Source organism: Moschus berezovskii, chromosome X, assembly GCF_049115385.1.
Source record: "Moschus berezovskii isolate FMDL1 chromosome X, NW_MosBer_1.0, whole genome shotgun sequence".
In the NCBI taxonomy this organism is placed as follows: Eukaryota; Metazoa; Chordata; class Mammalia; order Artiodactyla; family Moschidae; genus Moschus; species Moschus berezovskii.
This window is the reverse complement of record NC_142488.1, coordinates 65,482,227-65,498,955: the sequence shown is the minus strand read 5'-3', so window position 1 is coordinate 65,498,955 and position 16,729 is coordinate 65,482,227. Positions and strand designations below refer to the sequence as shown.

Sequence of the window (16,729 nt, the reverse complement as noted above, 5' to 3'; positions counted from 1 at the left end):
GTCTATTTGAATGATATTAAATGTTACAGTACCTACTTGGTCGCTAAGACATTTTTATACATTTGAAATCTTGATTGGTAAGATTTATGTAGTTCCTGTCAGTTGTAGCTAATCTTAGGTTTACTGACCATATTCTTTCTGTTTATCAAAGATGAATGATATAATAATGGAACTAACAAGAACTGGGATTTCATTGTTTTTGTTAAGTCTTATAAAATTGTATTCACATTATTAATGTATATGAATTTAATTTCTTCAAAGAAAACGGCCAGCTTTACCAACTTCCTTTTTCTAAATGATGGTTAGTGTTTTTAACAGTATAATAACTTTATAGAAAATGTGAAATGTGAGTGATTGACTAACTTATCTTGAATATATGAAAGCATTATACTCCTCATTTTTTTTTCCTTTGGTGTATTCTCATGGAAATATAGGTTGGTGTTTGAAACCTTAGTTTGGTATTCATTGGGTTTTGTTTTATATGGTATTAGAGTAAAGGGATATTTTCTGGGCCAAATGTATGTATCAGTGTTGTTTCTTTTTCCCCTGCCAGTGGTGAATGAATCAAACACAGATGCTTACAATTTATCTGCTTTTGAGATCCTTTTTGCTGTGTAATTTCAGTTTTACCATTATTTTGGTGAATAAATAATTTTACACATATTTATTGAATACCTTCTACCTACAAAGCATTGTACTCAATATAAGTGGGACAGAAAGAGGACTATGATACAGACTGTCAAGAATCTGGTAGAAAAGAAAAATATATATACAAGTAACTATGCTGCTGCTAACTCACGTCAGTCGTATCCGACTCTATGCGACCCCATAGACGGCAGCCCACCAGGCTCCCGTCCCTGGGATTCTCCAGGCAAGAATACTGGAGTGGATTGCCATTGCCTTCTCCAGTGCATGAAAGTGAAAAGTGAAAGTGAAGTCACTCAGTCGTGTCCGACTCTTACAAGTAACTATAACATAAGGCAATTTGCTGTATATGCCATGGGCTCTGTAGGATTTTAGATAACAAAGAAAGCATTTTTGAATGGATGATCAGGGGTGATTTCATGGAGGCGGGAGCATTTGATTAATGCACATAGCTTGTAAATGAATATTAACATGACAGTCAGTGTAAGGTAGGAATCCTGAAATGACAGCTCTCCCACTGCCAAAGATTTTATCTTTATAAACTGGGAAAAATGATTCCATGGTAAATGGTTAATATCTAAACATACCCATAAATGCTAGTTTAAGGTAAATATTTGTACTTTTGTAAAAAAATAATTTGTATATGATGGCTAATTGCTACTTTTATGTTTTTAGGCCATGAATATTGTGGTTCCCTTCATGTTTAAATATGCTGTAGACAGCCTCAACCAGATGTCGGGAAACATGCTGAACCTGAGTGATGCACCAAATACAGTTGCAACCATGGCAACAGCAGTTCTGATTGGTTGTATGTGTGGTTCTTTAATCTGTCTACAGGTGTTGACTTTCTTCAGGAGGGTTTCATCATACTTGAGCATATGACCTTTTACCACAAACACAACTTAGCATTTTGGATATTTGTGCTATGTGCAATTTTTTTTTGATATGTGATTTTTAAATGTTCTTTGTATGATATACTTTCCAAAAATTAATATAATAAAAGTTTCTAAGTTCTAGAAGGCAATAGCATGAGTTAAGACATTATTATGAAGACTATAATGCTTTGTGTCCCCATGCCATAGAAAGGATGCTCTGTGAGATTCAGACCTGAGTTGGAGCATGCTTAGTCAAAGCACTTGGATTTTTCAGGATATCAATTTTATCATTTATTTCTTGGGGGAATTGAATTAGATCATAAAACCTCAACAGATACTGTGCATTTATCTATAATAAGACCTTATGGGCTCAGTTCAGTTCAGTTCAGTTGCTCAGTCATGTCCAACTCTTTGCAACCCCATGGACTGCAGCACACCAGGCCTCCCTGTCCATCACCAACTCCCAGAGCCTACTCAAACTCATGTCCATTGAGTCGGTGATGCCATCCAACCATCTCATCCTCTGTTATCCCCTTCTCCTCCTTCCTTCAATCTTTCCCAGCATCAGGGTCTTTTGGGTTGCTATTTAGTAAAAGTATTTACTTGGAAAAAATCTTTTAACATCTGGAAGCTTATGGAGGTAAATAACAATGAAAGATTTTCATAGTGGTGGAATACTTAATACTAGGCTAAATGTTTTCTAGGTTTCTTTTAGTGTAAGTATTCTGTGATATGCTCATTCATTGTACAAACATTTTCTGAGCCCTTGCTGTTTTTTGCACTGCAACAATTCTAATGTTTTTGCACCCCATTTTTTCTTGAATGTACTGTTAGATGGTGTATCAAGAGCGGGAGCTGCCTTTTTTAATGAAGTTCGAAATGCAGTATTTGGCAAGGTAGCCCAAAATTCAATCCGAAGAATCGCCAAAAATGTCTTTCTCCATCTTCACAACCTGGATCTGGCTTTCCACCTGAGCAGACAGACAGGAGCTTTATCAAAGGCTATTGACAGAGGGACAAGGGGTATCAGTTTTGTCCTGAGTGCTTTAGTATTTAATCTTCTTCCCATCATGTTTGAGGTGACTCTTGTCAGTGGTGTTTTGGTAAGTAAAACATTTTTCATGACAACCTTTTATCATACATTCTTGTTAGTAGATGTTTAGTACTTCAAGCTTTTGTACTGTTGCATGCTGATGATTTTAAAGCAAAATTCCATGATGCCAGAAGGATTATGCAGTTTAATTATTTTACCACAAGCTTCAAGGGACTGTATCTAAAGTCTTTTGTTATGTTGTTATTGTAAAGAGTTGTTCAGTTCTACACATAGATCAGTCATTTAGCTAATGCTTGCAGTTTCTTTGTTGTTAGCAGATATTATGGTATATGACTTTGGACTGGTATGCTCAGAATATCTAGGTTTCTTGCTATTCACCATTCATAACATTTTAGGCATAATGATTCACCGTTTCATATTTTATAATTAAAAGTATGTGTATAATTTAAAGTTGGTTTTCTAAGGTATTTCTTACTTAGTTTTTCATATATACAACTTTATACCAACATATTTTTAATTAGAATCTTTGAAGTTTGCTATTATATATTATAAACTATTTGACAGGAATAATGTCTAAGCTCATTTCTTTTTTTGCCTTTTCCAGTATTATAGATGTGGTGCCCAGTTTGCATTGGTGACCCTTGGGACACTTGGTGCATACACAGCATTCACAGTTGCCATCACACAGTGGAGGTAAGGTATTCCCCAGAGGTCAGTCAAGGTGAAGAAATTAGTTGTGCTTCTATAGCAGACATTCCATACCTATGCACATCTTTGTCTTACAGAACTAAATTTAGAATAGAAATGAACAAAGCAGATAATGATGCAGGCAATGCTGCCATAGACTCGCTGCTGAATTATGAAACTGTGAAGGTAATATGTTTAATTTGACTTTTTCTTCCTTTCACACTGCACCAAGATTTGTTCTGCCGTTTAATATTATAGGTGCTGTAAGTTAGAGCTGCGGATTAGGATAGGATCTCTTGGTATGATGAAATAATAGTACTTTATTGTTTTTCTTTTATTTAGGCATTGCCCTTTCTTTCTACCTCATTTTTTGTGTGGCACCATCAGAACTTTACCTTCTAAATTCACTTATAAGTGGTAGTGACAGTATAGTTAGCATTTGATTCAATCACACTCCTGGGCATACACACCAAGGAAACCAGAATTGAAAGAGACACATATACTCCAATGTTCATTGCAGCACTGTTTATAATAGGCACACTGAGTTTTGACTCTATCCGTCATAGTGCCTAGCTAGCATAGTGCTTTTCACTAATTCTTTCATTTATTTGTTCATTTTTCCATTTAACAAATATTACTGAATGCCTGTTGTGTGCAACACACTATGCTAAGTCCTGTAATGAGGAGGACAGTAAAATCAATGATTGCTGTTTAATCCTTACCCTCCCAGAATTTGCTAAGCATTGGGAGAGTTAAAGTATGCAAGTGATGACACAAGAAGGCATAATGTGATGGGAGCAATGAAATTGTGAATTCAGATAGTCTCAGGGGATCAAGGGAAGGCTTTGTGAAGGAAGTCCCTTGACAGCTTTTATAGATCTGGATTTAAATTAACTAGGCATTCTTTAAATATTTTGGGGATGAATTTTATGGACTTTTAAAATACTGTCCATTGTGGAAAACTGTAGGCGTACCATAGTCCAATGCATTGAAAGTTAAGTTTTTAAGATTTCCTGTGCAGTACAAAATTGTATCCATAGATGAAGTCTGATTCCAATTATACTTGTATGTAATTACTATTTTTATGTATTTTGTAGTATTTTAATAATGAAAATTATGAAGCACAAAGATATGATGGATTTTTGAAGACATATGAAGCTGCTTCATTGAAAAGTACCTCTACTCTGGCTATGCTGAACTTTGGTCAAAGTGCTATTTTCAGTGTTGGCTTAACAGCCATAATGGTGCTCGCCAGTCAGGGAATTGTGGCAGGTAATAGATCTGTGGTTTTCACGTTTGTGAACACGTCAGTGTTTTACTTAACCTTTATAAAAAATATTAATGAAAGGAATATGTATTTTAGTCTTAAATATAAAGCATATTTAACAAGGTATTATAACATCTTTGGAGTACTTTCATTTTTGTATCACAATATGTTTTCTTGATGGTATGTTGTTTTCTTTTGTTTAACGCTACAAATTTAGCACTCATTTTCTCATTGATTGGGATTGCTGTTTGTGGGGCTACAATCTGATTCTTTTAGGAGTAACATGCTTTGTATCATCTAATATTTCTAATTTCTCTTGTGGACCTGGAAAGAAGTGTAATTAACTTAGTGTTTAGTCCAAAGGACTAAAGTGCGAGCAGTCTTATTGCTAGTAACCCTTTTATCTATTAGCTGTTCATTTGTAAAACATTTCAAAAATAAATAATATCCTTGCCTCCTTTCTGTAACTTGCTTGCTCAGTTAGGATTCTTTCATTCACTATGACCTTAATATATGGTTTATCATTCCCAATCATGATATCCATTTCCTCCAATGTTTTAATTTATACTTTTAAAAAATTCTATTTTATATTATGCTAGTATCTTAGGAAGAAAGAAAAGATTTTCAGCTTTCCATTTCTGTCTGCATTTTTAAACCATTCTTTCTGATTTTTTAAACCATTCTTTTTTCTTATATATCATGTGTAGTGTATGGGTAGGCTTTTCCCATTCCACTTAGCACATATCTAGTTCCCTATATATTCCTAAATCATGGGTTAAAATGTTTTGGAATTAGAGTAGGCCTTACCGTTGCTGATTATGTATATTTTGAACTGTATTCCACAGTAATAAACTGTAAACTTCTCTATCTTAAACTGGAAAGTTATGACATCTAAAGTATTTTTTTTCTCTACCAACTGCATATTAAGGTACCCTTACTGTTGGAGATTTAGTAATGGTGAATGGACTGCTTTTTCAGCTTTCATTACCTCTTAACTTTCTGGGAACTGTATACAGAGAGACTAGACAAGCTCTTATAGATATGAACACCTTGTTTACTCTACTCAAGGTAGACACCCGAATTAAAGTAAGTAATGTATTTAATACCTTTTTAAAAGCATATAAGCATCATCCCATAATGGTATTATTCTGGGATAACAGTCTTATATCACCATGTTAGCAAACTAATTTGTATTTTGCAGGAATTGGGGCTATATGTGTATTAAAAGGCTGTTATAGCTTTTACTTCTATGTTTAGAACCCTTAACAACATTAGCAAAGAATATTATACCTTGTTAACTTCAATTATTTTTACTTGCACTTGATTTACTTTTGCTAATAATGATACAAAATGTTGTTGCCGCTCCTTATATTCTCAACCTCCTTTCCCCTGCCCACCATCTCTCTTCCTCCCCAAAACAAACTGATCAGAAATCAGAGCATTCAGGATTTTTGCCCTTAGCAGTAAGGGGAAAAACAGATCTTTAAAAGCATGCATAGAAGTGGTCTAACTCCACTTATAAACTTTTTCTCCTTTCCCATTGTTTTCCTTTTTATCTCTCTGAATTAGAAAATTATCTGCATAGCAATACTCTAAGCGGTGTATAAAGTGCCTTTTTTTTTCCTTCCCTGCTAGGACAAAGCGATGGCATCTCCCCTTCAGATCACACCACAGACAGCTACGGTGGCCTTTGATAATGTGCATTTTGAATACATTGAGGGGCAGAAAGTCCTTAATGGAATATCTTTTGAAGTCCCTGCAGGAAAGAAAGTGGCCATTGTAGGAGGTAGTGGGTCAGGGTGGGTAATTTAGTTGTTTATAAAATCTTACATCACTGATTGATGATTCCCAATGTAATATTTTTTCTTTATCTTAATAAAATGATTACTGTAGTTTAAAATAGGGGTTCCTTAATGCCAGTTGGAGCTATATAACCTTTCCTTGTTTTCTGTTTCAGGAAAAGCACAATAGTGAGGCTATTGTTTCGCTTCTATGAGCCTCAAAAGGGTAACATTTACCTTGCTGGTCAAAATATACAAGATGTGAGCCTGGAAAGCCTTCGGAGGGCAGTGGGAGTGGTACCTCAGGTATTTAAAAAAGGAAAAAACCTATTTGGGGGAAGATCTGTTGGGTTGCTGGATCTTTTACTAGAATAATTTGGATCCAAGGAGTCAGTATATGTTAATTAAGTTGGAAGCATTAGGCCCTACAGGCCATATTCTGTTACCAAAAAAACATGAATTTAAAAATCTTCATGATGGGAAGATTTTTTTTAAGCCTTAGGAAGAAAACATAACATAGAGGAAAGAGCTCAGACTGGAGTTAGACAGAATTGGATTCTAAGCCCAGCTTTAACTCTTATATGTTGTATAGTTGTGGACCTCAGTTTCCTCATCTGTAGGATACCATTTTTCTTATAGGACAGAATTAATATGGATTAGAGATATATGTGTAAAGCACCAAGTACGATGTCCCTCACGTAACTGTTCAGTAAATGTAAACTATCATTTGAGCAGTTTTTGACATAGTAAATATATAAAAATTATAAAACAGTTTGGCTGCCAACTTCAAGTTGGTATGCCTTGTCCCCAAGTAACAAGCACAGTGCCTGACCCATAGTGAGCATTTAACAAGTATTTGCTGAGTGACTGTAGGGGGAAACAAGTTCAGAGTAAGCTCTGAGGAAATAAGGAGATAGCCTTATAGGTTATAAGTTTTTCTTATGCTGAAAGCCAATAGAGAAACCTGGGACTTGGTTGTAGCATAGGTGGTTTAGTTGCTAAGTCGTGTTCAACTCTTTGTGACCCCATGGACTGTAGCCTGCCAGGCTTCTCTATCCATGTTTTGTAGCTTGTAAACGGTCCTCAAGTGATCTGATGCATGCCACTCTGCCCTGTCCTCCCTTTTCCTGAGAATCCCAAATTTGGAGTGCATGAGTCACCTAGGGAGATTATTGAAATTCCAACTCCCTTTCACACACTCTTTATGAGGGCAGTGTGGGCCCCAGAAACCTGCATTTGTGAATATGCCTCCTACGTGATTTTGATTTAGGTGATTTGTAGACTATATGTTGAATTATTTTGAAAAATAAAGCATTTTATTCACTAAGGAAAAATATACGTGGTCAATAAATGAAAGAAAAGATGCTCATCCTTATTAGAAATCTTAGTAATTAAATCAACAATGGTATACCACTTTTCACCTATCAGACCGGTAAAGATTTAAAAATTCATGATGTCTAGTTTGGGTAAGGCTATGTGAAATGGCCAGTCTCTTGCTGGAGGAATCTTACAGCTTTCCTGGTGAGCAAATTGGCAGTATATAACAAGAGTCTGAAAAATATTTAGTCTTTATTACAGTAATTCTTCCTCTAGGAAGTTTTAGTAAGGAAATAAACAGAAGTGAACAGATTTTTATATGCTAAGCTGTTCATTATAGTTTGTTTATAATAGCAGAAGTTAGGAACAATATAAATATCATGTTTGTAAAGAGTATTGAGTATCATGGAAAAATACTCAGATACAAAGTTTGTTGAAAAAGAATTTCCAAACAAAATGTAATATCTCCATTTTATAATATTAAATAAATACATGTAACAGAAAAAAATTTGAGAAAATACACCAGCCTGTTAATAGTAGTTATTGCTAGTTGGTGGGATTATGGATTATTTAATTAACTTTTACGTTACCATACATTTTGTGTTTTTAACACATCCAGTTAGCATTTATTTTATTTTTTTTCTAAATATTTAAAAATAAGTATTTTGTCTTTGCAGAACTTTAAACTCATTGGATTGAACTACCACCTCCATACAAGAAAAGTTTATATTATTATTAGGTGTAAAAGTTATTAAAATATGACTTGAAATAATATCTGTAATTCTAGGGCTGATTATGATATTAAAGAAGATCTTAATTAATTGAGTGTACTGGTTAATGTTAATCAATAGAGTCATATTGTTTCATCTTACTAACTATTGCCTTACAACCATTGGATACTGAAAGAAAAGTGCGATGTAGATACTCGCATTAAGTAAATTAGCTTTAGAGTGCCATGTCAGATTAAATTGAAATATCAAATGAATGCGTGTAGTGAACTTTCTCCCCCCAAAAATCTATAATGCATAAATTCTTTGCTTTCTGTGTTTCAAGTCCAATTTAAAAGCTTCTGAGATATTAATATATGAAAATATATTCAATTTCATTAGTAATAAGAGAAATGCCAATTTAAACAAAAACCACATTTTACCCTTAAACCACATTTTACCCTTAAAAGCTGCAACAATGAAAACTTATTAATATCCAGGGTTCTTGAGGATATGGGTCCTGGCACCCTCATACATTGTTGGTTGGAATATATGCTGTTGGAGCATTTTTGGAAGACAGTTGGGTCATACTATCCAAGGGTAAATGTATGCTTGTAACCCATCAGTCTGCTTCTGGGAATCCTTACAGAAATACATGGGTGTGTATAAGTCATTATACAATGATATTTTATTTCAACATTATTTACAGTTTTAATTAATATCAGCAAAAGTTTTAATTAATATCCATCAGTATAGGAATGGATGAGATAAATATGATACATCCTTAGTATCTTAGAACTGATAAAAAGAATGAGGTAGGTTTCTGTTATTGACATGAAGTGAATAAAGCAACTTATATAGTATGGCCCCACTTTTGTTGGAAAAAAAAAAGGTGTATGTTTAACCATATAAATGTATCAGAAAAAGTTTGGAATGATATACAACAAATGGTTCATATGTGATTAGCTCTGGGAAGGGAAATGGATCAGGCATGAGGGATGATATTAATAAAAGACCCCTTTTATCACATTTTACTCTTTATGTCTTTACTATTGTTTGAATTTTTAAAATATGAAACATGCATATCTATGTGTGTATATATATAAATCTACGTCCAGGATGCTGTCCTCTTCCATAATACCATTTACTACAACCTCTTATATGGAAACATCAGTGCTTCACCCGAGGAAGTATATGCAGTGGCAAAATTAGCTGGACTCCATGATGCAATTCTTCGAATGCCACATGGATATGACACCCAAGTAGGGGAACGAGGACTCAAGCTTTCAGGTAATCAAAGATTTTAGACCTGGCCCCCACTTATATTCACCCTTCAAACTTTTAATTTGTCAGAACCATTTACTAGAAAATATAATGATAGAGTACAAACCTAATGCTTATCTAGTCTCTTTTGGCAAAGTTCCCAGTTTCCTGTCTATCACTGTAAGCAGTTCAACGTGCTAGAAGTAACTGTTCCAAAATCATGCAGGTCTCTTTTTTTTTCACTCACAGCTGCAAACACTGTAAGTGCTTAATAGTAAGTTACTGATAGATGGTGAGATCAGTGTTAACTTATTATCTTAAAGGAAAGCCACGATCATTATTCACATGAGAAAGAAGTAAGAGTAGAGACAAGTAATTTGATAGTAAATAGTGTATCTTCCGGAGAAGGCAATGGCAAGCCACTCCAGTACTCTTGCCTAGAAAATCCCATGGACGGAGGAACCTGGTAGGCTGCAGTCCATGGGGTCGCTAAGGGTCGGACACGACTGAGCGACTTCACTTTCACGTTTCACTTTCACACATTGGAGAAGGAAATGGCAACCCACTCCAGTGTTCTTGCCTGGAGAATCCCAGGGACAGGGGAGCCTGGTGGGCTTCCGTCTATGGGGTCACACAGAGTCGGACACGACTGAAGTGACTTAGCAGCAGCAGCAGTGTACCTTCTCATAGCTCAGCTGGTAAAGAATCTTCCTGTGATGCAGGAGACCCCAGTTCAATTCCTTGCCCACTCCAGTGTTCATGGGCTTCCCTGGTGACTCAGATGGTAAAGAATCCGCCTGCAGTGTGGAAGACCTGGATTTGATCCCTGGGTTGGGAGGATCTTGGAGGAGGGCATGGCAACCCACTGCAGTATTCTTGCAAGGAGAATGCCCATGGACAGAGGAGCCTGGCGTGGTACAGGCCATGGGGCTGCAAAGAGCTGGACACGACTGAGCAACTAAGCACAGCACAGTGTATCTCCTCATAATTTCTTAGATTATTATGGGATGTTTTCGATACTTGAGACTTCCTTATACTTGGTATACATCCTGATAGCCAGCTTCGTTTTCCTGTCTTTGTTGGTTCAGTGACCAAGTAAATTTTAGGGCTTCTGCATTTTAAGTGTTTAATTATGAGATGATTATTAAGTTTTATAATGGATTATTCTAAAATGAATTTTATTGAGGATTCATAAAAATGATTCTTTGCCCTGAATTATTTGAATTCTGAAAGTATGGTGATATCTAGTGCCTGAAAGTATTAATGTAACTCATATAAACATGCTACACTCTTTGCATTTACTCTTCATTCTAGTTTAGTTTGGGGGGGAGCTTTATAGATTAGGGATGAGGGTAAGAAAAAAGAATGAAGAATATCTACATGAATTTTAATGGATCTTATTTCTCATTATAAACTGGCATCACAACATTGACTAGGTACATACTCTGTGCAAGCAGCTTGCAAGAATACTGGAGTGGGTAGCCATTCACTTCTTCAGGGGAGCTTCATAACTCAGGGATCGAATGCTGGTCTCCTGCATGGCAGGCAAATTCTTTACTGTCTGAGCCACCAGGGAATCTTTTATACTTCCAACCAAAGTTTTATGTAAGATTGATGGCCTTAGACCTATGAGAGTCCCAATGAAGAAAGAAAGGTTGCTTTATTTTCTTTAGAGTATATTTAGGAATAATTGTGGGTTCGTACATTGTGAAATAAAAAGCATTGGACTGGGAATTAGTCAAGTCTTGTTCAGATTCTGCCAGAACTTGCTCTGTGACCTCAAGCAAATCACTTAACTTTTCTGGGCCCCTGTAGTCTTTCTGTTTAAAAATTCTGCTGTGCTAGAGTCCTCTAGCAAAGAACTTATGTGAAATAAGAGGTCCTAGGATACAGCCTTAACAATGAAGAGTGCTTTGAAAATAATAGCTTTCTGTAAAAAAAAAAGTCTTTCGGAATACTGGCTGAATGGTGCTTTGTTATATTAAGAAATAAATTTAGATATTCATAGTTTCATGTCTTTAAGTTTTCAGACTTCATATATTGGATTTGTTTTTGGCTTTGTGTATTCTGTCATATTGGAAATTTTCTTTCTGAAGTCACTGTTCATTGGGAAGTAATATAAAGTACATATAAAATAATGTATGTCATGAGCATATTTTTGGTGAGAGAAGTAATTCTAGAATCAAAATTGTCACCTCCCCTCTTTGTTCTTTTCTCCTGCCATGAAGTCAGAATCCAGAATTACATTAATGTTCCAGGGAATATAGTTTGTCAAGGGATATTATATGTGAACACAGACTCTGATAACTGAGTAAAATGAACAATCAGTTCATTTCAGTTGCTCAGTTGTGTCCGACTCTTTGTGACCCCATGAATTACAGCACGCCAGGCCTCCCTGTCCATCACCAACTCCCGGAGTTCACTCAAACTCATGTCCATCGAGTCGGTGATGCCATCCAGCCATCTCATCCTCTGTCGTCCCATTCTCCTCCTGCCCGCAATCCCTCCCAGCATCAGAATCTTTTCCAGTGAGTCAACTCGTCGCATGAGGTGGCCAAAGTATTGCAGTTTCAGCTTTAGCATCAGTCCTTCCAATGAACACCCAGGATTGATCTCCTTTAGAATGGACTGGTTGGATCTCCTTGCAGTCCAAGGGACTCTCAAGAGTCTTCTCCAGCACCACAGTTCAAAAGCATCAATTCTTCGGTGATCAGCTTTCTTCACAGTCCAACTCTCACATCCATACATGACCACGGGAAAAACCATAGCCTTGACTAGACAGACCTTGGTTGGCAAAGTAATGTCTCTGCTTTTTAATATACTATCTAGGTTGGTCATAGCTTTCCTTCCAAGGAGTAAGCGTCTTTTAATTTCATGGCTGCCATCAGCATCCACAGTGATTTTGGAGCCCAAAAAAATAAAGTCTGACACTGTTTCCACTGTTTCCCCATCTATTTCCCATGAAGTAATGGGACCAGATGCCATGATCTTTGTCTTCTGAATGTTGAGCTTCAAGCCAACTTTTTCACTCTCCTCTTTCACTTTCATCAAGAGGCTTTTGAGTTCCTCTTCACTTTCTGCCATAAGGGTGGTGTCATCTGCGTATTTGAGATTATTGATATTTCTCCTGGCAATCTTGATTTCAGCTTGTGCTTCTTCCAGCCCAGCATTCCTCATGATGCATTCTGCATATAAGTTAAATAAGCAGGTGACCATATACAAGCTTGACGTACTCCTTTTCCTATTTGGAACCAGTCTGTTGTTCCATGTCCAGTTCTAACTGTTGCTTCCTGACCTGCATACAGGTTTCTCAAGATGCAGGTCAGGTGAAGAAAGTAGGGAAAACCACTAGACCATTCAGATATGACCTAAATCAAATCCCTTATGATTATACAGTGGAAGTGAGAAATAGATTTAAGGGACTAGATCTGATAGAGTGCCTGATGAACTATGGATGGAGGTTCGTGACATTGTACAGGAGACTGGGACCAAGACTATCCCCATGGAAAAGAAATGCAAAAAAGCAAAATGGCTGTCTGAGGAGGCCTTACAAATAGCTGTGAAAAGAAGAGAAGCGAAAAGCAAAGGAGAAAAGGAAAGATATAAGCATCTGAATGCAGAGTTCCAAAGAATAGCAAGGAGAGATAAGAAAGCCTTCCTCAGCAATCAATGCAAAGAAATAGAGGAAAGCAACAGAATAGGAAAAACAAGAGATCTCTTCAAGAAAATTAGAGATACTAAGGAAACATTTCATGCAAAGATGGGCTCGATAAAGGACAGAAATGGTATGGACCTAACAGAAGCAGAAGATATTAAGAAGAGGTGGCAAGAATACACAGAAGAACTGTACAAAAAAGATCTTCACGACCAAGATAATCACGATGGCGTGATCACTCACCTGGAGCCAGACATCTTGGAATGTGAAGTCAAGTGGGCCTTAGAGAGCATCACTACGAACAAAGCTAGTGGAGGTGATGGAATTCCAGTTGAGCTATTTCAAATCCTGAAAAATGATGCTGTGAAAGTGCTGCACTCAGCATGCCAGCAAATTTGGAAAACTCAGCAGTGGCCACAGGACTGGAAAAGGTCAGTCTTCATTCCAATCCCAAAGAAAGGAAATGCCAAAGAATGCTCAAACTGCCGCCCAATTGCACTCATCTCACACGCTAGTAAAGTCATGCTCAAAATTCTCCAAGCCAGGCTTCAGCAATATGTGAACCGTGAACTCTCAGATGTTCAAGCAGGTTCTAGAAAAGGCAGAGGCACCAGAGATCAAATTTCCAACATCCGCTGGATCATGGAGAAAGCAAGAGAGTTCCAGAAAAATATCTATTTCTGCTTCATTGACTATGCCAAAGCCTTTGACTGTGTGCATCACAATAAACTGTGGAAAATTCTGAAAGGGATGGGAATACCAGACCATCTGACCTGCCTCTTGGGAAAATGAACAATAATCAAAAGTAAAAGTAAATATTGAAGGTATTACTTGGTGGTTATGATTAATGGAAATACTAGAAATATAAAATATGTCTTTATGTTATACTCTCTTACATTTTTTTTACCAGGAGGAGAAAAGCAAAGAGTAGCAATTGCAAGAGCCATTTTGAAGAACCCCCCAGTCATTCTCTATGATGAAGCTACTTCATCATTAGATTCAATTACTGAAGAGGTAAATGATGGTGAAATCATAAAACTTCAATTCTCATTGCTTAACTTTTTTCCATGGAAATTTCAGTAAGTAGCTACATTTTTTCGTATTTTGAACGAGCTTCAAAAGGAGGTGCTTAGCCCTTTTCTCCGATAAAGGAAGTGTTCATAGTAAGAATGCCAGGTTGCATTATATTATCACATATTTTAAGTCTGTTTGCAAATATATCTCCTTTTGAAACTGTGTGGCACCTTTTGTTCTTATTGTATAATGCTTGCATCTTGCAAAGCTCTGGGAATCACCTAATCTGCCACATAACACACATTGAAACAAGTCATGTAAATGGTTCTGACACAGTATATACTAGAAAAACTTTCACTTATCATGGAGCAACTCACTAAGGTGCAGACTTGGCACACACAGCCTACAGTGCTGGTATCAATTTATGTTCATTTTACAACAAGTATTGTGAAGCTCTAAGATGTTATGAAATTGATGCCATGGTACTACCCAGAAACCACAGTAGACTTCATAACATCTTTGTATTAGACTAAAGACTTGACAGCAATCATAATATCATAAGTGAATCCCCTTAATCTTGAACTGAAGATTGTGTCCATGGGATTTCCCAAGGAAGAATACTGGAGTGGGTTGCCATTTCCTTCTCCAAGTACTGAAGATAAGAGTGATGTAATTTGTCAGTTCCCTCCATTCACTTACATTTTACTTGAATATGTAGTAAAACCATGTTGTTGAAGGGTTGGGATGAATTCAGCTTCACAACGTGTATGACATATATTGATATTTGCATATGGAGTTAAGGGTCAGGGGATACTAGTTGTTCTGCCATATGTTTAAAACAGCTTAGTTTCCAAGTCAGTTGTTTAACATGAGGATTTGTTCTATTTATTTATTTTAAAAATTTGAAATTTTATTTATATATTTTTTAATGGAATGACTTTTCTAAAGATTAATTATTTTTGGCTGCACTGGGTCTTTGTTGTGATGTGCAGGCTTTCACTAGTTGTGTCAAGCAGGGGCTGCTCTTCAGTGTGGTGCTCAGGCTTCTCTTATTGTGGAGCATAGGCTCTAGGCACATGGGCTCGGTAATTGCAGCTCACAGGCCCTAGAGCTCAGTACTTGTGGCATGCAGGCTCAGTAGTTGTAGTGCACAGGCTTAGCTGCTCCATGGCATGTGAAATCTTCCCGGACCAGGGATCAAACCAATGTCTCCTTCTTTGGCAGGCAAATTCCTATTCACTGTACCACCAGGGATGTCTGACATTTTATTTTAAATATGGCATTGTGTACATGTCAATCCCAAACTCCCAACCTAACCCTCCCCCCATTCCGCATATAAATATCATATTATGTTTATGTTTCTCTGACTTACTTCACTTAGTATGATAATCTTCAGGTTCATCCACTTTGCTGAAAATGGCACTATTTCATTCTTTTTAGTGGCTGAATGATATTCCATTGTGTGTATATACCATATCTTCTTTATCCATTCATCTGTCAATAGACATTTAGGCTGTTTCAGGCCATGACTGTTGTGTAAGCAGTGCCATAATGAACACTGGGCTGCATATATCATTTTGAACCATTTTGTTTTCCAGACTGTAGGCTGGATCATATTGTAGCTCTGTTTTTAGGTTTTGAGGGAACATCTATACTGTTGACCATAGTGGCTGTACCATTTTACATTCCTACCAGCAGTGTAGGAAGATTCTCCTTTCACCACACCCTCTCCAGCATTTATTGTTTCTAGACTTTTTGATGATGGCCATTCTAACTATTGTGAGGTGATATCTCATTGTAGTTTTGATTTGCATAATTAGTGATGTCAAGAATCTTTTCATGTGCCTCTTAGCCATCAGTGTGTCTCCTTTGTAGAAATGTCTCTTTATGTGTTCTGCCCATTTTTTGATTCAGTTGTTTGTTTTTTGATATTGAGCTGCATGAGTTGTTTGTAAATTTTGGAGACTAATCCCTTGTCAGTAACATCATTTGCAAATATTTTCTCTCTTCTATGTGTTGTCTTTTCATTTTGTTTATAGTTTCCTTTGTTGTGCAAAAGCTTTTGTGTTTAGTTAGGTCTCATTTATTTTTGTTTTTTCTGTTACTCTGTGAGATGGATCAAAAGAGAGATTGCTGCAATTTGTGTCAGTGTGTTCTGCTTATATTTTCCTCTAAGAGTTTTATAGTATCTGATCTTAAATTTGGGTCTTTAATCCATTTTGAGTTTATTTTTATGTATGGTGTTAAAGAATGTTCTAATTTCATTTTTTTACATATAGCTGTCCAATTTTCCCAGCACCACTTATTGAAGAGGCTATCTTTGCCCCATTGTAAGTTCTTGCCTCCTTTGGCAAAAATAAGGTACCCACAGATGCATGGATTTATCTCTGGGTTCTGTGTCTTGTTCCATTGGTCTATATTTCTGTTTTTGTGCCAGTACCATAACTGTTTTGATGACTGTAGC

At 36.5% G+C, this 16,729-nt stretch overlaps 1 protein-coding gene across 1 annotated transcript in view; it reads left to right on the top strand.

Annotated features, from left to right (window-relative positions):
* Positions 1-16,729, top strand: part of ABCB7 (ATP binding cassette subfamily B member 7) — a 172,968-nt gene that overhangs the window by 141,506 nt on the left and 14,733 nt on the right. The window contains exons 5-14 of the mRNA XM_055393959.2: positions 1,321-1,453; positions 2,355-2,623; positions 3,179-3,267; positions 3,360-3,447; positions 4,359-4,533; positions 5,457-5,614; positions 6,164-6,327; positions 6,486-6,615; positions 9,452-9,623; positions 14,162-14,265. Of these exons, the coding sequence (XP_055249934.2) occupies positions 1,321-1,453; positions 2,355-2,623; positions 3,179-3,267; positions 3,360-3,447; positions 4,359-4,533; positions 5,457-5,614; positions 6,164-6,327; positions 6,486-6,615; positions 9,452-9,623; positions 14,162-14,265 (1,482 nt within the window). The remainder of the gene's footprint in view (positions 1-1,320; positions 1,454-2,354; positions 2,624-3,178; positions 3,268-3,359; positions 3,448-4,358; positions 4,534-5,456; positions 5,615-6,163; positions 6,328-6,485; positions 6,616-9,451; positions 9,624-14,161; positions 14,266-16,729) is intronic.